Source organism: Pungitius pungitius, chromosome 13 (genome assembly GCF_949316345.1).
Source record: "Pungitius pungitius chromosome 13, fPunPun2.1, whole genome shotgun sequence".
Lineage (NCBI taxonomy): Eukaryota > Metazoa > Chordata > Actinopteri > Perciformes > Gasterosteidae > Pungitius > Pungitius pungitius.
The window spans coordinates 11,769,708-11,794,800 of NC_084912.1; the positions used below are offsets into that span (position 1 = coordinate 11,769,708).

General features: G+C 41.4%; 3 protein-coding genes across 5 annotated transcripts; 1 reads left to right on the forward strand and 2 right to left on the reverse strand.

Annotated features, from left to right (window-relative positions):
- The first annotated feature begins 925 nt into the window (after nucleotides 1-925).
- On the forward strand, nucleotides 926-3,110 carry cfl1l (cofilin 1 (non-muscle), like). Its single transcript, XM_037465267.2, has 4 exons — nucleotides 926-1,066; nucleotides 1,944-2,233; nucleotides 2,366-2,442; nucleotides 2,545-3,110. The coding sequence occupies exons 1-4, from the start codon at nucleotides 1,064-1,066 to the stop codon at nucleotides 2,646-2,648; spliced, it is 474 nt and encodes a 157-aa protein (XP_037321164.1). The 5' UTR covers nucleotides 926-1,063; the 3' UTR covers nucleotides 2,649-3,110.
- An 898-nt stretch (nucleotides 3,111-4,008) lies between these two features.
- On the reverse strand, nucleotides 4,009-15,910 carry rrbp1a (ribosome binding protein 1a). Of its 3 annotated transcripts, none has more exons than XM_037465264.2 (25): nucleotides 15,691-15,910; nucleotides 13,231-14,203; nucleotides 11,963-12,117; nucleotides 11,728-11,850; nucleotides 11,083-11,235; nucleotides 10,807-10,925; nucleotides 10,509-10,662; nucleotides 9,443-9,581; nucleotides 9,124-9,308; nucleotides 8,994-9,028; nucleotides 8,830-8,905; nucleotides 7,961-7,998; nucleotides 7,760-7,838; nucleotides 7,579-7,668; nucleotides 7,403-7,489; nucleotides 7,232-7,321; nucleotides 7,059-7,151; nucleotides 6,903-6,953; nucleotides 6,737-6,817; nucleotides 6,408-6,491; nucleotides 6,108-6,185; nucleotides 5,426-5,509; nucleotides 5,093-5,191; nucleotides 4,442-4,585; nucleotides 4,009-4,347 (listed from the first exon to the last, which is right to left on the reverse strand). In XM_037465264.2, the coding sequence occupies exons 2-25, from the start codon at nucleotides 14,183-14,185 to the stop codon at nucleotides 4,309-4,311; spliced, it is 3,231 nt and encodes a 1,076-aa protein (XP_037321161.2). In that variant the 5' UTR covers nucleotides 14,186-14,203; nucleotides 15,691-15,910; the 3' UTR covers nucleotides 4,009-4,308. The 3 variants fall into 3 exon arrangements, with proteins under 3 accessions (XP_037321161.2, XP_037321160.2, XP_037321162.2); XM_037465263.2 differs by having other exon boundaries at nucleotides 7,579-7,671; XM_037465265.2 differs by lacking the exon at nucleotides 6,108-6,185 and having other exon boundaries at nucleotides 7,579-7,671.
- A 3,359-nt stretch (nucleotides 15,911-19,269) lies between these two features.
- On the reverse strand, nucleotides 19,270-25,035 carry snx5 (sorting nexin 5). Its single transcript, XM_037465682.2, has 13 exons — nucleotides 24,880-25,035; nucleotides 23,522-23,626; nucleotides 23,308-23,418; nucleotides 23,108-23,229; nucleotides 22,877-23,000; nucleotides 22,402-22,497; nucleotides 22,209-22,314; nucleotides 22,027-22,102; nucleotides 21,898-21,937; nucleotides 21,729-21,815; nucleotides 21,152-21,311; nucleotides 20,970-21,055; nucleotides 19,270-20,592 (listed from the first exon to the last, which is right to left on the reverse strand). The coding sequence occupies exons 1-13, from the start codon at nucleotides 24,913-24,915 to the stop codon at nucleotides 20,542-20,544; spliced, it is 1,200 nt and encodes a 399-aa protein (XP_037321579.1). The 5' UTR covers nucleotides 24,916-25,035; the 3' UTR covers nucleotides 19,270-20,541.
- Between the last annotated feature and the right edge of the window lie 58 nt (nucleotides 25,036-25,093).

A 25,093-nucleotide genomic window follows, 5' to 3' on the forward strand; every position in this document is an offset into this window, starting at 1 on the left:
TGTCATGCCTTAAATGCTCTTTCAAAAGCCTAGACCTAAACTGTGTATCATCGCATAAGGGTGCACAACCAACTCTGTTTCTCAATAGCTGGTATGTCAAAAACTAGCTTGGCTTTAAGACAACACACTCACTTTGCATGCACCAAGGTCACTTTTTCTTAATCATATAAACTAATCAGCTTTCACACAGAATATGGCTGGAGGAAAGAAAATCATCATCATTATATGAAACTGAGTTTATTTATCTTTTTGCTAGTTCACATTAATCAACATTTCACCATCCACGTCAATGCCTGGGCATGTCTGTTACAATTTAGTGGCCTGCAATTATCAGTGCAAACACTGTGGTGCAACACTGGACTGCACATTGCAAAACAATGCAATATAATCATTAAATAGATACAATTTACACTTAAAGTCCATGTTATCCAGGTTACTCCTTAAATGGTAAAAATGGTTTTATGTTAGTTGTGTTGAGGAGTGGATTGAACCCAATGCTGATTTGGCACATTTAATTAAGTATGACTATTGGAATTTGATGGGAGGAGTAACATCTTTCTTTTGTAGGTGGATCAATCTTTTTGACTCATCCTTGTTTCCTTGTTTACCTTATAAGGCCGTGGCAGTGGGTCCTAACAGCAGATGTGTTAAATATGTGGACAGGTCTGTTCCCCATATAAGGGTGTGCCATAAATACCACTCCCACAGGTGACTGGCTCAAGCTCACCTGGGGTATTATGCAAAACATTAGATCCCTACTGCATCCAAAACATCCTGATAGAAAAGGTTGATGAAATGTTTGTATCGTGCAAGACAACAAAGCACACAAATCCACTGGGATTTAGGCTTCAAATGTAGTGTGATTACATGCAAATGCTTTGGCTGCAGCTGAAACACTCACACCTGGGAAGAGGGGGGCGGGGCTACTTTTGGAGGTGTGCACATTTACCACGACTCCTCCTCTGTGAGTCAACCTGCTCTGCTTCCTTTATATGACCCTCCAGCATTTTGACTGCTGCCATTTTTTCTCTGCTGCCTGTTTCCTTCACACATCAGAAGCAAAATGGTGAGTAGTTTTCACAGCTAATTTGACTAGATCGACTTGTGTCAGTGAACGACTTGTTGTCTGTGGTTTGTGTGGCCTTCAAGAACATGTGAGGTAGAGCTGATGAAACTTTTGAAGTGTCATATCCTCATTTTAACAGCACATGTTAAAGCTGTGCAAACTTAAAGGATGCCTGGTTGTCATTATATCTTAAGTGTGAAAGAAGTGGCCTGCTGAGTGAAAGGAGACCAGTGTTTGAAAGTGCTCGTTCAAGGTGGGGTTTTTGCCTCCAAAATGGAGGGAGCTTAGGTCCTGCTTCAAACCTGTTCGTAGCAAAAACCCAGGGGCGTTTTTTCTTGTGCTAACTTGTTCCACGATGACAGGAATGTGACAGCGCCGAGGCCTTAAATTCATTTGGAAGCTACTCTTTACATTTTACTGGTGAAAAGCTGCTAGATTCACAATAACTTACTTGCTTTAAATACCATTTATTTCCAAAGGCTAATTTAAAGCACTTCCTGTTTCCTCATCTTTAGGTTCCGCTTTCTGTGTCAAAACCAAAGTACAAGTTGTCTCAAAATATGACCCAAGGGTCACATCACGTTAACGGGGTCCTACTTCAATAGTCTATATTCTCTCATTCCCACAACTTTCAAATATGTGGTGCTGTACTTTTTTGCATGACTAAATGATAACCTAGTAGATACTAGCTGCTTTGAGTCAAATTAATGTCGCAGCTTCAATTAAGAAATTGTCATGCAAAATACTATTTTATACAGTTTCTCTGATCAGCCTTCAGGCATTCTGCAACTTGAAATGTTTTAACATTAGACCACGTTTGTTGTTTCTCTTTTGTACCAATTGCTGATGTGCATTGTTTTGTGGTTTTCTCAAACAGACGTCTGGAGTAAAAGTCTGCGACGATGTGAAAAACATCATCACCAAAATGAAAGTGGTGAAAAGTGATGATGCCGAGGCGGATCGCATTAGATTGCTGATATTGGTCATCGACACCGGCGAAATCAAAATCGAGAAATGTCTCCTTCAGAAAGATGTCGAGGGCGAGGCGGACGTATTCAAGCTGGTCGTAAGTCTGATGAAACCTGATAAGTGCTGCTACCTTTTGTACGACTGCCACTTTGAAACGAAGGAATCAAGTAGAAAAGAGGAACTGGTCTTCATGCTGTGGTAGGTCATCATTTCAATTAGAGCATAATTACACTTATTCTCCTTTTGCATCGTCAGCTGCCTGCAAGAAAACTCTTGCATGTGCGCCCCCCAGCACAGCCCACCAGATAATTATCTCTCTCCTCCCATCAGGGCTTCTGATACTGCAAAAATCGGCGAAAAAATGATTTACGCTTCCTCCAAAAGTTCTCTAAACAACCTGTTGGATGGTAAGGGTGTTTTTTTTGCATCCCATTAATTGGAATTTCCTCAACATAAACATTTGATGAATGGTGCTGACTCTGTTAACGTGACTCTTATTTCTTCAACAGGTGTCAAGCATAGGTTGCAGATAAATGACATTGCAGATATGGACAGGGCGGACTTTGGCAAAAGGCTTGGAAACGTGGTGAAGCTCGAGGGCAACAGTGTTTAATTGTACTTTTCCCAGCAGGCACTTCGCGCTTTCCCCGTTTTTTGTAAAGAGGTACATTTAAAGGGATTTGAGGGGATAATTGCAAGATTTTCCCATTGAACTTTGTTTTTGCAGTGGGTCCACAACAGGGGAAGTTAAGATTTGGGCTTTTGATGAGTTTAGATTCCACAAACCCCTCATGTTTATTCCCTCTAAACTTTCCAGGCACACACGTACATAAGCCAGTCACGTCATTTTTCATACTTCTAAAGTAATATTAATTTGCTGTTTATTTACATGCATACTGTTCAATTCTTATGTGTCAACCCAAAGGACTCCCTATTCAAGTTCAATAGGTCTAAATGACTGTGCTTGTAAATTTAAGGTGACTGTTTTTCCTATTGCCTGACTATTACAAAGAAAGTTTAAACAAAATGAAACAGTTGTACTGTAAGTATTATCAAATAAATTCATTGCAATCTGTTAGTGTACTTTTATTTTCACTAAAAGAAAGTATGGGTAAAAGCTGTAAGCGCTGGGGGAGGGTTAGTTTAGCACCTGGATGCATACCTGCAGCTAAAGCTGCATTTATTGTCTGTTAGTGTCACATGTAGATGTGATAACCGACGAGTTAATCCAAGCATTGCAAATAATGCTGTAATTTATTTGTAAATTGAACAATTTATATACATTTTTCAGCAAAAAGTGTAACTTGGATTTTATTTTATTGTGGGAAGCCATTTAATATTTCAGTTCCTCCCTGCAGCCATATTATGATTCAATGGTGTATTAATACTGTGAATAAAACTGAGCCATCACCATTATTGTAGTCTTTCATGCGCTGAACACAGAATCCAAATAGTAATTGTTTTCGTCTGAAGTTGCTCCCTGTAACGTAGGCTGAGATTTCTGACACCACCTGTGCATGCTGCTATTCAGCTGCCCTGGCAACATGATTTAAGCACTAAATGTTCCACAACGCCATCAGCTTTTTTTCTACCCAAAATCAAACCATACACTGCCTCAGGAGGTAAAATATTTGTTTAAACCTTTATGCAAGTTCAATCCAAAAAAGTATGAATAAAGCAACACTGGGTTATATCCCAGTAACCATTAACTCAATTTTGATCTAAAATGGTGGATGCCACAACAGTACTTCCTGTTAGAAACCAACACTGTTCAACTTTCAAAGCGGATGATTCATGTTGACTTCCTGCCTCTTGGAGCAACACTGAACAATGATAGAGCTACACTATAGTTTATTCATTCATACAAATCCGATGTGTAATTGTCAGCCAGCTACAGGGGATATCAGGCCCTGAAAATAAAACGTTGAACGATAAAACTGTTCCCATCATTCAACCACATAGAAAAGACATACAAAGTAATTGCACAGGTTGATGTACGTTTGACGCACAATCTGTTTCCCTTTAACACTGAACTATGGGTTAATATCTGGAATATAAGGCAGGGGGATAAATAACTTCTGACATAGCCAGAATTCTTTATGGAATGTTTTCAATAAAGATTGTAGCAAGATTGCCCTTATGTTCATATGATCAAATATTTGATTCCTACCGTTGCAACAAATGCAATCAACTACAGTATAAGAAAGTCTTGGAATGCATAACTATGGTAATCATAAGGCATATTTGGCAGTTTCATGTCTGCGGTGGTCTTCTTAGACGGATGTTCCTTCCTTCAGCTCCACGTATTCTCCCTTGAAAAGAAATAAACAGTGCGTTAGAATTGACAGGAATCCCCAAACATTGAGCTTACGGGCCTGTGTAGTCTTGCCTCGGCCGTCATCTCACCTTTCCTTCAAGATGCTCCTGTAGTGTTCTCACTGTGTCTCTCTCTTTGGTCAGCTGCTCTTGAGTAGCTTTTAGTAGCTGCTGGAGCTTGGTGGCCGCCTGGCCCAGATCTTTGGACAGCTTCTTCTCCTTCTCCAGGCGCTCCTGTTCCAACAGCAGCAGCAAACATTAGTCAGACTTAGTTACATCACGTACCCATTAAACTGAAATAATTCAGTCCTACTTTTCAAAAGTTTTATTTGTTTGCAAAACAAAACACTTGTATGTGGGTATTTTAAATTATCACAATAACCAAAGACAGCCCAAAGACAATTGTCTGTGCTGCTTGGTATGCTTGCCCCAAGCTGTACTTTTTATTTATGTGCAAGTACATTTTCTTTGTATTTGATTCAGATCTCCCTTTCCCCTGTATTAGTGTACCTGTTTTATATGTCTATCAATAACGAACCTCCAAAAAATAAAGACCAGTGCTTTATGGACTAACTTTATATACATTTTGAAAGTGATGTGCATGTTTTATTCCTGTTAGGAGCAGGACCACATGCCACCCTCCAGTACCCTGCAGGTCATGAAATGAAACACTAAAAAAAAAAAAAACATTAAACGCAGCTCAATGTTAATGTTTGGATTCTTCGTCATTAGTTACAGCACCTTCAGCTGTGGAACATCGTCTGCGGCAGATTGTGGTGCCTCCGCAGAAACGTTTAGAAGATCCAACTGGGCCTGAAGTTCTGTTATAGTCTTCTGGGCCTAAAAGGGGGACAAAAAAACCATTTTCTACACGTACAATGTACAGAACAGGGTTTTCAACGATATCCTGTGCACTCATTTTAATAAACGTTACAAGTTAAATAATGGTAATTTGCGGGATCATGGTGGTTAGCGTCAGCTCAGCCAGATAATCTAAAGGTTCACTGGGTAGATTAAACTCGCTTAGTGAAAACAGGCCTCTGGTGTGACGATAAACAAACCAATGGCGGCTACCTGCTCAAATTCTTCAGAAAGCTGCCGTCTCTGAGCCGCCTCCCCGTGCAGCTTCTCGGTTGTCTGACTCAACTCGTTCTGGAACTGATGGAAGATAAAAACAAGAGCACACACAATAATTACACAGAGATAAAAGGCTAACGCATGCATGTCTATGCAAACATTGTGTACAAGCAGTATCTCTACAAACCCACGCATACACAAACAAGCCATTCAACCTGTGTGCCGAGTTAGTGGCCCCTCGGATTCTTTCAGGGGAGAAACAAACGTTCTGTTGATGTTAGGAATTGCACAAACAAGTAAGTGAGCAGGCTGAAATGGGGTTAGAAGAAGCGATGGTTAGGGTTTTGTCGACTGCATCGACGCAGCCAGTGGTCAGCGTTAACGGGCGCCGTGTCTGAAGATTACTGGACGGACTTAAGACTTGAAATGGTGGAGTTTATCCGTGTACTGGAGCCACATCATTGATTTACGACACGCATTTGTGTCAACTCAGGCTACAATATATATATATTTATAAATAGAGCGACAAATCAATACATTTTTTGGTGATTTTAGGGTAAATTGATGGCACATTTAAGAAGTTATTTGATAGCAAACACAGATCTTAGATGTGTCCCAATCACTGTCCAGTACTCTTTGACATGAAGTGAAGGGTGCCCTGTGACCTTTGCACCCTGACCTGACTGGGTTGAGCCTCAGATAGGCCATTGTGTTCTCGCTGAGCCTGCATCGTGATCTTGCCCAGCTGCTCTCTGACCTGAAACAGGAAGCCGTCACTGGTTACATAACCTCTCATCCCTGGAATCCTCTTTGGGCTACACGGCAACCAGAACTCATATGGTTGAATGTGTAGGATAAAAAAAAGGAATTTCCACAAATGGAATTTTCCTTGCCTTCCTCACACCTCAGGTACTCTGGTATATGTCTGTTTAAAGAATAGTGTCCCGGGGACGGGAAAGCAAGTTGTCTGTAAAGTCACCTGTGCAAGCTCCTCCTTGTGTGCCTGGGCCTCCTTCTGGGCCGAATCCAGTTGGCTCTGACCCTCCAAAAGCTGCAGCTTCAGCTAAATAGAGACCACAACATATGTCAGACAGGTATTGTGTTAAATGCATCACAAGAGGCCGATTCCTTTCAAATATCTCACTAGGATTTCAAACTCTCAGAGTATATCAAGGTTGGACTAGATTGTATTAATTAGAGAAACAGTATGAAATAAATTTAAACGTGATATTATTGCCTCATTTTTGATTGTGTGGAAATACAACATTTAATACAAATACAGGCTGCTGTGGTCTGATCAGATTTAACCTTCTCAATCTCCTCCGACATCGCCTGGTCATCCGACTGCTTCTCCAGTTGGGCTTCTAGAAGCATCACCTGCTCCTTCAACTGCAACGAGAACCAAAACAAACCGGTTTGCACATTTCTAACCGGTTAGCTAAGGGCCAATTTAAAGAGTGGAAGAAATCTTCACCTTCTCTGCACTTTGTTTTTCTGCCTCCAGCTTGCTGGCCTTCCCCAAAGCCTGGAAATGTGTGAGAGAGACAACTGTGAGGGAAAAACACAAAGGACCAGCACTTGGGGAAAGAAAATGTAGATAAAGCGATTTGAAGTAAACCTTATAACATACCGCACTCAGCTGTTCCTCCGAGTTGGCTATCTTGGACTTCCATACTAGTTCTTCTTCCTCCACACTCTTCTGAAGATGTTTCAACATTCCTTCCTAATGGAAACAGGATTAAATTAAATGAATGAATCCTATTTTAAACGGATGTTCTAATTTAACTTTCCCCAATCACCCACCGTCTCAGCCAGGACTATCCTGTACTGTTCACATTCAGCCTGCAGTGAGCCATGGCCCTCCTCAGCCTCCTTCAACTTCCCGAGCAACTCCTGAGACAAAGAAAATACATTCAGAACTTCTCCTGCTGGGTCCAGGTATGTGGTAAGTAAGTCTATTAAATTGTGGCTTACAGGCAATGATGTGCTCGACTGAGACTCCTGGATCTGCTGGCTCAGCGTCTCCTGAGCCTTCTGTGTGAACACTTGTAACCAGTTGGACTAAGTGAGGGGAAAAAGACATGAAATGGAATCATGGCCACATTATCAAATAATAAAAAACAATTACGTCTTCTCCTGGGAAAACCTACCTGCTCCATTTCTACCGCTATCTGTGGGAAGAGTGTCTGGAGAGTTTCTTTGGTTTCACTTTTAAAAGCCATCAGCTCTGCCGTAGCGCTCTGCTGAAACAATGGAAATGATCATCAGGGAGGTGATTAAGCGGAAAGCCGCCAAATTTGATGAGCCCCTGGTGTGTAAAGACGGCCTTACTGCATCAATAGACGTCTTTTCTTTCTCTTCTCTCAGCTCCTTTTGTAGTGATGTGACAAGGGCATCCTTCTCTGTCAGGCTAGCCAAATAAGCAAAATAGTCAAAACTGAGATCTAACAAACAATTTGGATAAAACTAAAATAATGAAAGTAAACGAAGATGCGCAGAATCCACGATGAAGTACAAATACAAGCACCATACCTCTTATTTCTTTGCTCTAGCTCGGCAATAGTGGTCTCCTGTTGGAACGGCAGATTATTTATGATTAGTAGTGCAACTGTATTAAAAATATATACACATTCACCACCTACTTTAATAGGTACACCTTGCTAGTAAATGGTTGGACCCCCTTTTGTCTTCAGAAGCACCTTAATTCTTTGTAGCATATTTTTAACAAGGTGTTGGAAACATTCCTCAGAGACTTTTGTCCATATTGACACGATAGCATCACAATTGCTACAGATTGGCTGCACATCTATGATGCAAATCTCCCGTTCCACCACCTCCCAAAAAGTGCTCTAGGATTGAGATGTGACTGGAGGTCGTTGGAGAAAAGTAACTCGTTGTCATGTTCAAAACCAGTTTGAGCGTTCAGAGATGCTGTTCTGCATTCCCTGGTTGTAACGAGTGCTTATTTGAGTTCCTATTCTATCCTCTCTAAACAGTCTGCTCGTTTTCCTCACATCAACAAGGCATTCTCATCCACACAACTGCCGCTCACTGGATATTCTCTTATTCAGACCAGCCTCTAAACCCCAGAGATGGTTGTGTGAACAGACCAGGAGTTTGACACGCAGACCAGCCCGTCTGGCACCAACAACCACGTTTAAAGTCACTTAAGTTCACTTTCCTCCCCATTCTGATGCTGTTTGAACTTCAGCAAGTTGTCTTAAATGCCTAAATGCAATGAGTTACAGTCATGTGATTGGCTGATTAACCATTTGTATTAACAAGCACTTGAACAGGTGTACCTAATAAAGTGGCCGTTAAGTGTATATATTGCCCTGAATAATCGTTACAAGTAATTGTATTTGGTAATACATCCAACAATGGATGTTAGCAACACTTACAGCAGCTTCCTGTTTCAATTGCAGTTGCTTCAGTTCCTCGTGGAGGGTGTTTAACTGGTTGGTTCTCTCCTGAAGGCTGCAGACGGCATACAGTAGCATTTCAATCAATATGTGCAACATCTAGGGATCCGAGATCAACTGAGGAGAGGTGGCTGAAAGCTTACCTGATATTTAGCTGTTCCACTTCCCCAGCATTCACCTGCAGAATCAGACACAACAAACAGTTTTAGGGGTAACAAAGTCTTCAAGCCTCAGGCCATTTTGGTAAAGTAAATCTAACAACATAGGTCTTACCACGTTGTTATCATTCTCTTCCTTTTTGGTCTGATTGGCTTCTAGCAGTGAGTTGATGGAGGCCACCCGCTGTTCGAGCTGGGTTTTCTCCGCCTGCGCCTCCTGCAGCTGGGCAGTGAGTGCATCCACCCGAGCACTGCGCTCGCTGTTATCAGCCTCCAATCTCCCAATGCGGACTTGGTACTCTGCAGGGACAAAATCACAGCAGTCACAACCTATTCTATATTCTGGGATATAGCTACGGATTCCCATATATATTTACTATTAAAGAAGTTGAATCCTTATCACCACTTAAGACTTTGTTACCCGATTGTCTGACCTGAGAGCGCGCTGCTGTCCTGCTGGGCTTTGTCCAACGTAGCCTGCAGGCTGTTGTTTCGACTCTGTGTTTCCCTGAGCTCCTCGCACACCTCCTCCAATTTCCTCTGCAAGACCTGCTCATTTTCCCCATGGCTGGCCTAACAACACAGGAAATCATCCAAGATATGAACAACAGCAGGGGGCAGCAAAGATTCACAAAATTATCCTACATGGCCACATGTAAAAACAAGAACAAGTACAAGAAAATTGTGAATTTCTGTTGAAACATTGTATGGCAACACATAGTCAAAATAGAAAATTCTCACAATATAATTTGGCTATAGGTTAAGCAACAAGAACAGTCAAGCAATTAAGTTTGGGGAATTTTTTTTGTCTTTATTACAACCGAAGGCTGACGGTCCAGAAACTCGTTTCACAAAGGGAGCGAAACTCAACAACCCAAAAGGGATTAGAAAACAGCCATCTTGCATCATTTGTGCAGGTCAACTGTGCATTGATTGAGGGCCTGAGCCACAGCAGAAGATGTTTAAAGACCAGAACCAGTTAGCACGGATGTTAGTAAATGATTCACTAAGGGAAAGCGCCGAGTGCTGACTCACTTGTGCCACGCGACCCGTAATAGTTCAGACTAACAACATTCCATCAGTAAGTGACTGAGTAGGCTGTCTAATATATATATATATATATATATATATATACATATATATTTGAGAACAGTATATAGCACCTAAGGTAAGAGAGGGGGGGGCTAATGTCTGAGAGCCCTGTGTGGGACTGTTCCTGCGGTGGAGAGGTGCTCGGACACGCACACATTCCAGCCTGTGCTGCAGAGAAGCATTTCTCCTGAAGCACCATCATTGCGGCTTCTTTCCAAACCAGCCCTGACCTGCGTCATTACATGACAATTAAACTTCAAATAACATAGGTAGGAAAGGCTGGGTTCACTCTGTACCTAACTGTCTGCACAAACAAGAAACACTGTTTTTTAGCATGAAAGATTTGTTGTTCCTGTCCAATGTATTTTATGAAAGATATGATGTGGTGTTCCCACAAGCCAGGCCAACCTGCAGCAGGGAGAGCTGCTTCTCTACAGCAGAGAGCTTGGCCTCTAGCCCTTTCCTGATGTGCTCATCAGCAAGCAGAACATCCGTCTTCTCTCCAAGTTCTTTGGTTAACTTTGTGCATTCCTGACGCAGCTTGGCCAGCTCTGCGTTTTGCCTGAGGACAAAATGAAAGACAGAGACACAGGGAGAAAGAGTCAGGTCAAACTCGTCACAAAAATATAAGCAAATCTTCAGTGCACCTTTGAATTTGTACTTATCACTGTCATTGCTTTAATTACTATTGCATGGAATCACTCACTTGCTCTCAGCCTGACTGGTGGCTTGGTTGAGGGCATCACGGAGAATAGAGTTCTCCTGCTGTAGACGGGCTAGCTGGGCATTGGGGCCTTTTTCCAACTGGTCCTGTAGGCTGACAACCTGTCAAATTGTATTAAAGGTTTAAAAAAATAAAAATAAAACCAGCAATGTCAGACTCTTTCCCCTTTGAAAATGGGGCTTTAAATCCTCGTATTGAGACTTGATTAAAAACAAAAATCATATATTAAAGAATTGTTGGTCGTTTTGAATCACTGACCTTAGCATTGAGGCCCTGGGTCTGTGCCACATGGTCCTGGTAACTAGCCTGCATGCGTGCTTGCAGAGCAATCATTTCTTGCTCCCTCTTACTCAGCTGGGAACTCAGCCTTGTCTCCACACTTGCCACCTTTGACTTCTCAGCAGACAGCTCCTAAACAACAGAAAGCACGGTAAGAGCCGATTCAGAGGCCAAAAAGCAAAAGATACAAAAGACAACAAAAGAGGAATTAATGTAAAATAGATTACTGTGGAATCTGCTGCTACACCAACAATGGATCATTTCGTGTACTTTCACCCATTTGCTGCCATAGATATTACAAGAGACGACTTTGAAATTGAGGGAGTCCTTTATCATTTTTAATGGACGTGCCCAGGATTTTGCAGTAACCATGTTACGTACCTCTAGCGCCACCTTGAGGACAAAACGTGAAAGGTGCAGCAAATGTCTGCAAATTCACTTTAAAAAAAATAACCCTTTAATTTAGTTAATTCCATGGGTTTTTTCCTCCACTGACACATCCAGGCAAACGTAAACTTCTTGCCTAACTAGTAAAAGATTATAATAAAAGATGGAAGATTTTCCTCCATACAAAAAATATGTTTTCTGATGTAATGAGTATTGGGAGTCTCATGAACTTCTAACCTTGGCGAGTTCTCTTTGGCGATTCTTTGCCGCTGAAGATTCCTCTTGTTCTGCCGCCAGCTGTTTCTCCCTTTCCTCCAGTTGTTTCTTCAGCATGGCCACAGGGTCTTCTTTACGAGTGGCCTAAAACACATGCGTACAGAGAAAAATAAAGTGAATCTCTTCTCACAGTACCAGTACATTCCAGCGAGTTTTGCAAGTGTCCTTCCTCATCACCGACTCCAGTGTCCATCACCTTGTGCCAGGTCTCCTGAATGATGCCAACTTTCTCAGACAGGATCTCGATGAGCCTATGAGCCTCGACCTCACTGAACACCATGCTACTGATGGAGGACACCAGAGCCTTGTAGGGCAGGTACAGAGGAGCGTCAGCAGAATCCACCGCTGCCACTAAGGAGGCAAAAAGAAAACATTTCAAGGAAACCCACAATAAAAATTCAGGTGTTTATAGATTTATTTCATGATACACAGTACATAGCCGGACCATTTCAAAGCTCATTAAGTGGTCACAGTGAAGTGTGAATTCCTACAATGCCACGGGAAAAAACCATGTTGCCCCATGTCCTTGGGGTCCGGGCCCCCGGGCAGCTTCGGCTGGCAAAACGATGGGGCCCTGTGGCACCAGGCGGAGACAAGCCTCGGGCACGGGAGAACCCCACTCCACTCCCCGCCCATTGTAAGGGCACTGAGAGCCTTTGTCAGCTAACTAAACAGGGCAGTGGTGTTTGGACAAGCTAGCATGCTCTATGGCCGCCAGAGCCGAGTGCCAGAGATTACCCACAAACGGCCATTGGCTTGAATTGCCTCCTTCAAGTTCTTCAGTGGTGACATGGTGAGTGTATGACATGTAACTGTGCAGAAATCCCCCCCCCACCTCCAAACATTTGAATATGATGACCAGTGTTATGGCTAATGCATTTCCTCATACAACAACAGTTTCCAAGGAACAGGCTAATTCCAGACAATGAATGATCCAGAGTAATAACATTGAGTACAGGGGCTTGTTCCATAGGTTTGTGGGTAGGTTTCATTTGTGTAAACTTGCAGAAGCACTTGAACGGTGCATTGAAAAAAGGACGAATGGTTTAAGAGGAAAAAGAAATTTAGCAGAAGGCTTAGCCGAGATGAAATAAGCATCTTTTAAGTACAAAAAAAAACATCAGTCTACGAATATTGAGATATACATTGAAAATATTGGAGAGAAATAGAGGAAGATAACGAGAACTTAAAGATGGTGAATAGTTGTATAGGGATTTTGTCAAAGTGGCCTCTGTCACTCACTGAAGGTGATGAGACATCCTTCAAAGCCTTGAAGCTACTACAGAAAGGAGTCAACTGATGAGCTGTATCATTATTTTCTCATGCGTAAAACATCTGTATTTTGTAAGGACAGCCAAATCATTAATAAGCGCTTCAGAAATATATCCATTACAGAAAATATGTTAGTTTAAATAACAAAAGGTTTAAGTGCCAAATTTATTTTTCTAAAACATATCTGCTTACCAGCTTCAGTCTTTTTCTTAGAGGCCTTCTTCTTGGGCTCCTGAACCTTTACTACAACAGCCGGGGTCTGCTGAGATACAGCTGGGGGCACCGCCATCCCTGGGACAGCTTTGGTGACAGCTTCCAGTACTGGGGTAGTCTTGGGTGGAGCAGGTGAAGCCTTGGCCGCGGCCGTCTTGGCTGGGGCTGCAGCAGTTTTTGTGGGGGCAGGAGCAGACTTTGCTGGGGCAGATGCAGTCTTAGCTGGGGCTGGGGTTGGAGCAGGCTTAGCTGGGGCAGATGCAGTCTTAGCTGGGGCTGGGGTTGGAGCAGGCTTAGCTGGGGCAGATGCAGGCTTAGCTGGGGCCGAGGAGGGCGCGTTTGCTTTAGTCAGGGAAGACATGGGGGCCTGGTTTGACGCAGGTACCGAGGAGGACTTGACGGCTGCAGAGGCAACCACAAGTGGGGCTGTTTGGGAAGAGGCTGGCTCGACCCTCGGCACCTTCTTCTTCTTCTTCTCCTTTGGGGAGGGTGCCGGCGAGGGCTCGATAACAGCAGGGCTTGGTTCAGGAGCAGTCGTTAGCTCGGGAGCTGCTGTTGCTGCATTTGGCTTAACATCAAAATCAGGGACAGGTTTTGGTTCGGGGGCAGCTGCTACAACTGGGGCGGCAGCGGGCTCAATGACCAGGTCAGCTTCAACTTCCTCTTGAATTTCATCAGGCTCTGGGATTTTCCCATTTGGCTTCTCCTCTTTCTTCTTCCCACGGCCCTTCTTCTCAGATACTTTGTCCTTCTTCTTTTTGTCAGAGCGGGCGGACTGTATCTTACCCAGCTCTCTGCGTTGTTTAGCCAGGGCTTCTTCATAAGAAGTCTCCTTCATCGAGAAGGTGGACACAAGAGCAATCCCGAGAGCGGAGATCACCATGAATCCACCAAACACCATTATCCCCAGGGTCTGGGGGTCATAGATATCCATTCTTCAATTTTAGTTGACCTAAAAAGAAATTGGCAGACGTGTCAACACAGTAAACTCACAACAACATTTGAGAACATGAATCATACAGTAAATAAGTCAAAACTATAATACCAACAAAAAATGTTATGTGCCTTGGCAAAATCAAACTGAAATCAGCTTTATTTAATGAGGATATGAAGACATAGAATAGTAGAATTGTGAAAAGTGCTTTCTTGAGAACCAATTGCAGCCTTTTCCTTCAAAGGGCCTCAGGGTGTCACTGTTATACCCATAAAACCTTTGCCTTGAGGCTGGCCACATAATGACCGAGCAAAGTCAGTGACCAACAGTTGAGAAAGTTTTACTTGATCCTGTGTCGGACTGTTTGCCAGAACTCCAAATATGCTAAAATGATTGGTGCAAAGAACCTCGCTGATTAAGACGAATACACGATTTATAATTTCAACCAAACTAAATATAAAATGTACAAAATCCAAAACATTCAGAAAACATTTCTGGTGGTTAATGTTAATTTCCTGCCCTGTAAAAAAAGAACATAAAATGTATGCATCTATGAAAAATCCCTTTGAGGCTCTCGTCACAAACCAGAATGTGTAGCCTGCAGGGGATGATTGTTGGTTGACAAGGGCTCAGCTTCCCTACAAACACATTCTTTGAGTTATTCTTGTATAATCATTAGAGCCAACCTTGCTTGTGTTAAGGGAAGGGATGTTATCCCTTGGTGAAAATATATACAAAAAAGCTCAACGTGGGCCTTGACTGAATCATGTTAAGAAAAAATGAACACTGACGTGTTAAAAACTGCTGAGCCACCGGAGTCCAGAGTCCGTGTTCGTTGCAGTCAAATCGCTTCAAGCGAAGAAAAAAGGTTTGTACTGCCTCCTTACCTGTGACGTCAGACGTCAGACTTACAATTTCAAGTAAAAACGATTTTAAGTGAATTTCCGAAGATGAAAATGCATCTCTCCGTCCATAAAAGGGATGAACGATGAGATTAAATGTATTCGTAATAATTTGTAACCATTACACACGAAGATATCTTGGTTTTGGTGCATTAAAGTTCATGGAAAAGAAAAAATCCATCTTGCTGGAATTCCAAAAGTGTGACGAAAACTAAAACGAAACATTTCCAAGACACACTACGTGGTAATCCATAGGAACATATTAAATCAAAAAAGTGTGTGCATTCCGTTTATTTTTCTAATTGAAATGCTTTGAACCATTACTTAAAAGTTAGCATTGGAGCTAACAATATGAATCAATGAACTTGGCTACAGTCCTGCACAATAGTGTCGGTTAACGTTACTAAGCTGCGCCTCAATAGCTGGTGAAACGTTGTGAATTAAATGGTGAGGGAAGGAGGGAATTCCAAGATGAGTTAAGATAACTTTAACGGGATGTCTCTCTGTATTAGTTGTTAGCCCAGGAGTTAGCAGTACATAGCTTCCCAAGCTAGCTAAAACTGGCTCAAATAAATAGAAAAATTCCTGAACTTCCACACTTACCGGGCCGGTGATGTCTGCTTGCTTGTATGGAATGGAGAGGGGGGGGAAGCCGCTTTGACTTGTAACTGTAAGCGGGAATTACTTCTGTGCAAAAACTATCTATTTATACAGCTAACTAGCTTTTTTTCCTTCTTTCTCCCAACGCTCTTCCCCTCACTCCGCTGGAGAATCCGTGGTCTGCTGTGAAGTCGTGGCACTTCGTGCTGGCTAGACGTGTTGGCCCGGCGCCCCAGATAGCTGCCATGAATCCAGAGGGCTTCTGATTGGCTGTTACGGGCCCGAGCCGGAAGTGAGCGCGCTGGGATTTGTAGTCTTCTTTTGTAAAGGCAGAGGCTCGTGTACTCGGTGGTTACACAAAAGGTTTGTTAAACGTGTACTGTAACGTTTGTTGGCTCAAGACAATGGCTCGAGTATGGCCCTTTATCCAAATAGTTTTCATATCTTGAGAGACGTAATACTTGAAACCCGTTTAAAGGACACGCTGCGTGGCAGCAATCTTTTTTTTTAAACAAGAAATTTCGCTTCCCTTTAGGTTTATAATCATGATGTTCAAAATCGAAACTCTAAACTTTCTTTCGATTTAATGCATAATGCATCGGTTTGTTGTATTGCAGCTCTGTTATGGACCTATATGATGTTTAAACTGAAAGAAAAGTCATAGATGTTTTGTCATAAAGACATTTTAAAGACGTCATGTACACAACTTTGTACATTTCTCCAAATTCAGCCCCACACGTAGAACATTGTACTCTATACTTTATCTGTGATTTGCCTACACTATACTTCTTCAACTATGTAGGCCTGCTATCTTTCTTCCATCACTTGACCAAAGCAGCAGGATCATTTCACATCAATAAGGAAACCCCAAACAAGGAAACAGGACATGATCAGAAATGATTATCATTAGCTACGCCTTAATGGGTAGAACAGTTACCGGAGTGCAAGTTTTTTTTAGCATTAGTGAATGACAGTCTCAGAGGGTTGGTTTTCCACACCCTTTATTATTCTAGCGCTCAAAAAGTAGCACATGGAAATCATAATGATATAGTGTTAACCTGACGCCCAAGAAACATGCGAAGGCATTGTGTGCCTTTGTACGTCATAATTAAGATAACAATGAAATACGGACCTACCTCATCACTCATTTGAAAAATATTTTCAGAGATCAACTTCCTCAAACTGCGCTACACTCATCACACCGAGATGGTACTTCTCAACAAAATTTGTTTTAAAATAAGCCTCGTAATACCTAATAATTATAAAAGATCAGAATACAATATTTAAGAATAATGGATAGACTTCAAATATCATAAAAATACAGCCTTTTCCAATCAATAAGAGTGAAGATTTTTGGTTGAGCTGTATCAACTATGTGACTGACTACTACTCAACCATGTTCCTGGATACCTTGGATCACTGCTTGTTTACAACATATTAAGCTGGTTTAGTGGGTCAGATAACTTCTAGTTTAGGAAACCGTCTTGTACTAACTGCGTTACTACATATCCATATTAATCCATATCTGGCCACTGGTTTCTCAAAAACTACAACTATCGTTTTCATCTTTCATCTTTTCATCTTGAAAAAGGTGTCTTGCTGTCGTTTTTTGTATGTTGTGATAATCAATTTGATAACCATCCCGTTTACTAACAGCATCGCAAGACTATCTATGAAATATGAACAACAAATCACACTCAAAGTATTTCTGTTGTGTGATGTGTTTGGTCCCACACATATATTTGAGATTGTTTGTATCACGTGCATTGATCAATGCCTAATTCAACATGCATTGAAACAAAAGAGTGCGTGAGCAGGGCAGGGCACACTAACCTCAAAAAGGTTTGGCCTCTGGTCCTTTGAGTGGCAGCAGGGGTGACGGTATGAGCCCACAGCCTTAAGAGTTGGCGGTCTACCATTACACCTACTGGATATCATCAAACTTAGGAGGTAGACGGATGGGGGGGAAGAATGGAAAAAAATGTGTATCTGTGATAGACACCACTAAGACAAGGAAGTTCAGACAGTTCAGTTAGGGCAGCCTTGCAGGTGATTCTAAAGTGTGTGCCGTCAGACGTCATTGTTTCTATTTGAGGAGGCCTTCATGCTTCATGCCTCCTCCTTCTGTCTACATTCGTTGTGACTTTTCAGTTGAACACTGTAGGGCTATGAAACATGAGACAGCTGCTCTTACAGTAGTTAAGAAGTTTGTTCTTTACTGTTCACTCATCCATGACCCCAGCCAGAGTGGTAAAATCCTCAGAAACACTTCTTTCTTGACATGGCCAAGCATGAAATGGCACTTATGAACTTTACCCTCTTTCCCCCCTATTATTTGCTTTGTACATTTGGTTATAGCTTTTGATTATGGTTATGTAGTCTAAAAGGATGGGATTCTGATTTAGAATCATTACAATGGAGTTGAATACGTTATTAATGGCCAGTCTCTGAAAATGTGCAAAATCATACTCCTTATCACAAATTCACAGCCAGCAAATTATCTAAGCGTGCCCAAGGGGGGATAAGGACACTCATAAAGTCAGCAAAATAAGCAGACAGATTAGTCCCTTTACTCAATTGTAGACTCATTTTACATTGCAATAATCCCTCAGATGTTTATTTTCTGCTATTAGAACAAGAACGGAGGGAATTCTTTATTATAATAACACAGCAACTATGCAAACGGAACATGAAAAGTCTCAATTTAGCTCTGACACCTGTGTTTCACACTGACATACTTATATCAGAACTGCTCACATTCAAACAGTGAAGTGAAATTAACTCTCTACAAGTAACTACCAGACCATGGCACCTCAAAACAGGCACACCGTCTTACGGTCTGGGAGGCCTTGTTCTTTGGTTCCGTCACAGCATTGATGTACATCCTTCAGAAGCTGTTTGCTCTGATCCCAGTTGGTAAATGTTATCAGTTTGCGACGATAATGTGTTACAATCCCATTGGCTCTGGTCTGTGGTTGCATCCAATCAGTGAACTGACCAAACAAGTTCACTGTGACTGCACTATTAGTGATGTCAATATTGACTAATCCAACGTGGGCAGGTACCGTATATTCTGTCTATGCACTGGATCATTATAACTCTCTCAATCCACGTCTTACTTAGTTGTAACCTTTAACCACTGTGTGTAATGAGTAATTATTATATATTTTATATAATATATAAAAAGGGTTTCACTTGGGCTGTAGTGTTAGCACAGACTACTTGTTTCATACAGCTCAATGCAACTGAAGTAGGACTTGAAATGTGCAGTCTGGTAGCGGTGGTGATTCCCACGAGCACTCTGGCATTTCCTCATAGCGTACCACACACAGCAGACAGTCTCTTCACGGGATCCACTGGGGTTAATGGATTTAACACAAACTTCTGTGCATTCAGCGGTGTTGAGATTCTTGATCCTACACAAGAAAATCTAATGGATAACGGATGCCGAGGATGGGTGATATCGCCACCTAGTGGTATGACAGGACACTCTTTAAAGTAGTTAAGATAGTTACAGAAAATGTGGTATTGTTACTTAGAAAAGCAATTAACCCACTAAAGAAATACATAGACACAAATCAATCATGGGAAAGTAGGATTTATTCAATATCAATATTACAAATTCATAAAAAATGCTAATGTTCTGTAAGAAAACACAAGGTAAAGGAATTCACACAGTTGGAATCCATTAGAAATACATTCAATTTCTTAAAAAACTATAATGCATTTCAACACTCCACTGAGTCTGGTCGTGATTGTAGAGTGCATTTTATTTTATTTACTTTGTGCATCTTTATTGTTCTAGAAATTCTTTACCTAAACAAAATGTGTAGAGGATGTGGTAAATATATCATGCCTGATACATAGACCGTCAGTATCAATAACCAAAGGGGTATCTAGAGCAAAAAAAAGAAAAACAATAATTACTCACAAAACATTAATGGGCATAGTTGGTTGGGGTGACGAAGCTGCTGAGGACATGATGCATGTAGTGGATGAATAACACATAAGCAGTGTGCAAATAAAGGCTAAAAGCACATTCAGTCACTACTACGGTGGATTTCGCTTTGATAAAAATGCTAGATGCTCAGTCATCCAACTGATGACTTGATGTTCACATCCATCTCTAGCAGAAATCACAGAGCCCTAAACTAAAAGGTGTATAATTTGATAATCGAGGGAATTTTTTTTACAAAGACGCTGAAGTGCCGCTATTTTAGAACACTTGATGTTGGATGATTGGTCCTGTCTCATGGGTCAGTCGTGAGTTTCTAATGGTTGATTTGGCAGTACTCTAATCTCCAGATCAAGATGATGTTTTATTTTTTACAAGCACTAATTTTGCTTCTATAAATCTGTTCCATTACCAAACAAAAAAGCCCCTAAAAGATTGAAGTATAACACTTATGGACATGCAAAAAAAGATTTTCCCTGGTACTTTATTTAAAAGTGTACACAGGATAAGAGCTTGGAGTTCAAATTTAATCGAGGCAAAATATGATGAAAAAGGCATATGTGCAGAAATAAAAAAACAAAACATAAAATTAGAAAAAAAAAGATTCACCTCAATTGGCGCAGCAAATGAGCGGAATACCTTAACGTTGGCATCCTCATTCTCCGGATGCATTCACATCGAGTTAAACTTCCATTAACAATGGGAAAGGAGGGACTCAGTAAACATGAAGACATTCTGCTCACAAGACACTTTGTCTCTTGCAGGGTTTTAAAGTGGCATCGGCCCCATGGGTGGGATCAAAGGTAGGGCCTGGATACGCATCCATGCAAGGCCCCGGGGACGCCAGGATTCCATTCGCTATGACTGGTCACTTGGTGATGGTATGGGAGGAATACTTGTCACATGCTCTTGAGCAGGTCAATGCATCCCTGCAATAGAGCCACATTGTTCTGTGGACACAGCAGAAAACGGTATTGACAATCCTGTCATCTCGCTATTATTTTCTAATTCAATAGTATATTATTTGAATGATTTAAAGTGTTTTCTCCTTTAACAGCAAAGGGAGTTTGTTTACTCAATTTGATGAGGTGTAAATGACAAAAACATTTATTTGTTCTTTATTTATTTATGACAGTTGATGACAACGTTGAGTGAAATATTACTGCTGCTGCTGCTGCTGATGATGATGATGGTGTTGGCAGGGATACATGTGAGATGATTCAATGACACTATGTGTTATGGTTATTGACTATCAAAAGGAATCTACATATTATGGTAACAACGCGTAATTGTGTATCAATTGGGTGGGCTGTTCTGTGCCGTTCACCTTGGCATGTTTTATCTCCAGCTCGGCCATCTCGATGAGGTTCTTCCTGAAGGCCACAACGCGCCTGCCTTTGAAACTGGTGAGTTCTGTGAGGAGAACGTTGTCCGGTATAAAAAGGCAAAACATTTGATTAGCTCATTACATTTCACAAGGAAGCGTGTACAGAATGACTCTGAGCAGACCTTTCTTCCCAGAATCAGAGAGTTTGTCAAACTTCTGCAAGCACTGCTGCTGGTGCTGCTCTGCCTGGGGAATATCCTTGCTCTTCAGTCGAGCCTTATCCAAAGCCTTGTTGGAGTTCTCGTAGTCCACTAACGCCCGAGCTCGCCTGTACAAAAGGTCCTGACATGTTCCAGATGGTTTAAAACACGAGAAACAAAAATCATAGTGTTAACCTGCCTTCATCTGGAAAATATGTAGCAATACATTAAAATCAAACTAACTTAATGTTAGCAAGATTTTAACATGTGCGGATATGCTGAACAGAAGATAATTAAACATTTTTTTTGCTCCCTGCTCCTCAAATACAAGTATTTGATTTGAATAAATTGTAATAAAAGTAATTGTGCCGAATGAAACAATTATGAACATTTCTGATTTAATGTGGTTTATCTTCAATTCATTTTTACTCGTACATCTTAATACAGCTTTATTCATCAAGAGCAAGTAGGCAAAAAGCAGTTTGTGGCCATATGCATTTGTTATTTCCATAGTATTGTTCTGCCTGGGCGCATTGTCAATCTGTAGACCTTGACTCACCTTGGCAGCCTGGATGTCTCTCATGTAATATCTGAGAAGCTCTGTGAGTTTCAGCTCCTGGTCAGATGCTACTCTTCCCTCTACTTTCTGCAGGAACATAAAAGAAGACACGTTGTGGACACCAGTCCACAATAATAATAAGTTGGTTGGTAATTTAAGTTTTACGTACTCTGAGCTTCTCAAACAGGTCAGCCAACTTCTCCATGTGCCTGAGGAAAAATATGAAATGCACAACTTTGAAAACTCCGCACAAAGTATGTCCTTGCATAAAAATCATGAAATTATACATTAACCTCACTTTTTATTTGCTGTGGTATCATCAGCAGAAAGACTGCTCAGAGTGGCAGAGATGTGGATGTAATCATCCGCAATATCTGTAAGAGAAATTGGCAAAACAAACAAAACAATCGAAATATAAAAAAGGGATTTATTCCACTCAAAGTTGGCAATAATTTGTCAACGTTAAAAACCGTATCATACTTTTGTGCGAGCGGGTCATTTTCTCGGCTTTGGCAGTGGAATCTTTTATCTTGCTGTAGTAGTCAAGCAGGAATGTCTTCTCTTGTTCAAAAAAATCATCCACTTCCTGTGTAGGACACAACCCGTCAAAAGGTAATTGGGGAAGTGGCTACAACACTGTAGCGACGGTCAGTAGATCATGCACGAGTCTCACCTTTATTCCTGAGATAAGGACCTCATCAGCTGACTTCACCATGTTTTTAAAGAATCCGCCAAACATTTCCTTGGCATTCTTTCTTCTCACCGTTAGCTAAAATGACAGAATTTAAAAAATGGTGTATGTAAAACAATGACTAGAAAATTATGCCTTTGTTAAAACGCATTTATGTTATTGTGGGAACTAAGTAGGGAAGTTAAGTTGTTCTTTATTTTCTTGTATAGGTTTTGTGTCACAGTATTGTCCACAAATATATGTGGCCTCCATTGTTTTAGCAGACTAAAGCGTTCATAATACTTTGATTCTTAGCAAAGCTATGTTAACAACAAACACATCTAATGACCAAAGATTACATAGACAACTGCTGATCCCAGCAGGATGCAAGCCATGTGACACAGGTCTACAGTAAAGTCTACTTCCTCTTTACCAACTGACAACTCAGGAAAGCAAGTCAGCATAACGGGGAACTCACATCCTGGTCATACTCTAAGAAAATCTGGAAGTTTCGGTCTTTGCTTAAAATGGGGTGAGAGGACAATCTCTGCAGGAAGACTTCGTGCACTTGGACAGTTTTCTTGAACACAGCCAGGTACTCACTGAAAATGAAACCAAACAGATACAGCAAGGTGTTTTTTTTAAGGCTCTAACTCAACACTGTCTATAGAATACAATGCATGTTGTTTTGGTAGTGCGTCACACTCACGCCTCCAACTCCTGCTTCATTTTAGTGTACTCCTCCTTTGTCATAGTGGCTTCCCCTTCTCCCAGTTTGTGCATCTTCTCTCTTGGGCTCTCAAAGTCAGGCTTTGGGGGTACTGGAGGGATCTATGGATGATAAAGCAAGAAACAAGACCGTACTTAAGATTCATGACAGGTTAAATTGTGTTAATGGGTCCAACTTACAATTAGGCCAGCATAATCCTCAGTCTCAACCAGAGTGTCATGTAGCCAGATGAAGTCTTCATGCTGCCGTGGTACGGAAAAATCTGGCTTCTGGAAAGAGCTTAGTGTTGTCTGGAAACAAACATAATTCCATTATATTCTCATTGGGAAAACAACATATTAGCATGTTATAATTACTTTAAGGTTAGTAGCAGTCATGTTATTTTTGCTTTACCTTAGTGTGGACAGTAAACTTGACTTTGTCCCTTTCACAGAGTGCATCAGGAATGTCAATGAGAAGAGAGGCATCATGGTTTAGATCTACGGACACGGAGCGCATCTAAGTAGAAAGAATACACCAAGGTTACCAAAAACATGTTGCCGTTGGACCGTATGTGTACAGACAATATCAATATTATGCTTGAATGTACTTTTCATGGTCATTGAGCTTCATTCTTTCACCCGGCCATGATTTCAATTGCTATTCAATCATTTTAATTTGGTTTGATTTGACAATTTATCTACAGTCTTCTACAGACATTACTGCAGGCTACAGAGGATTCACGCTTTAAAAGGTGGGACTGCATCAATAAAGCACAGCTCAAAACTGTTGCATTTAGAATATTGATTTAGTATTGCCAATAGTCAGTCAGTCTTCATACTTTAACTATCTTAGTATCAGCGCTTTTTTAACCAGGAACGCAGCAGTACAAATCCCCAATGTGTGTGGAGTTATTGCTCAGACACAAATACACAAACAGGCCAGAGGAATGTCCTGTTAGCAGCCACAATGCTCATAGCCTAAAGCCACCGTCATCTGACACCCTAATTCTGCAATTAATTAGTTCTACAACTAAACAATGACGACATGTTGGAGGTTAAATGAGAGCACGTTGGTGCATTTATTTGAAACCTGCATTCCTCCATTTGGCTTTATCAGGGTGTTGGGTAAAAGTTTTGGGAGGAGTTCGTTTGGGATCGAACAGTAGATAAAGGCTATAGTCCTGCATTGGCTTATGGACTATGTATCAAACCTTTTCATCTGTTATATTCGGGCACGAAGAATGAACAGTTATTATTATTTATATTCTTGCTGATGAATACATGAACACCCGCACAAAGCTCCCCTTCAGAGAGCTGTTTATTCAAGCTCACTTTTTAGGGTCTAGTTATGTAACTAATCTCGTCCCCATGATAAATGTATTTCACTGCACAGCTCTGCGGAACAGTTGCTAGACGTTAAAACGTAAGACAAACTATAAACGAATGCCACACAGGCTAACATAATGTTGCTTCTAAGTTATGTGTGCTCGAAGGAAAACACGCTGTTAACGCAAAACATTGACTGTTGAACCTTAACACGTACAGCATGTCAGGCAAATAATGCGATTCGACAGCACTGGATCAATCGATATGACAAATGTCGATAGGACATTCGCTAGCTTTAGTGACTAGTGTTGAGCAGACAGAAAACAACACAAGTTAGCGGCAATAAGTTAGCCAGGAAGCAACCGCTAACGTTAGCTAACCGTTACCTTAATGCTACCTCAACTGACTTCGCTGTCATTTAGATGCAAGACACATTGAACTCACCTTTTCCTTGTTGCTTTCGTCTATGCTGGAAGTCATGATGGCACTGAAATCGACAGCACAGCAGGAACAGGCCAGCAATCCAAATAACAAAAGTATAAGCAGGAAGCTCTCCCTCTGCTGACTGGTTAGATACCCGACGAACTGTCATCCCGTCCCCCTCCTCCCGATGATGACAATTAAAGCCCGCCTTAAAGCGGATTTGATTGGACAACAT

Bases quoted from the DNA above. Each gene is read 5' to 3' on its own strand.
- snx5 (XM_037465682.2), bottom strand. From the start codon at position 24,915: ATGACTTCCAGCATAGACGAAAGCAACAAGGAAAAG. The intron at 22,315-22,401 runs GTGAGACTCGTG...TGTCCTACACAG, and splicing joins TCCTTATCTCAGGAATAAAG to GAAGTGGATGATTTTTTTGA. The intron at 21,816-21,897 runs GTACGTAAAACT...ATGTTCCTGCAG, and splicing joins ACCTGTTTGAGAAGCTCAGA to AAAGTAGAGGGAAGAGTAGC.
- cfl1l (XM_037465267.2), top strand. The intron at 2,234-2,365 runs GTAGGTCATCAT...TCCTCCCATCAG, and splicing joins GAACTGGTCTTCATGCTGTG to GGCTTCTGATACTGCAAAAA. The intron at 2,443-2,544 runs GTAAGGGTGTTT...TTTCTTCAACAG, and splicing joins TCTAAACAACCTGTTGGATG to GTGTCAAGCATAGGTTGCAG.
- rrbp1a (XM_037465263.2), bottom strand. From the start codon at position 14,185: ATGGATATCTATGACCCCCAGACCCTGGGGATAATGGTGTTTGGTGGA. The intron at 9,309-9,442 runs GTCAGACAATCG...TTGTCCCTGCAG, and splicing joins GGACAGCAGCGCGCTCTCAG to AGTACCAAGTCCGCATTGGG. The intron at 7,322-7,402 runs GTAAGCCACAAT...TCTTTGTCTCAG, and splicing joins AGTCGAGCACATCATTGCCT to GAGTTGCTCGGGAAGTTGAA.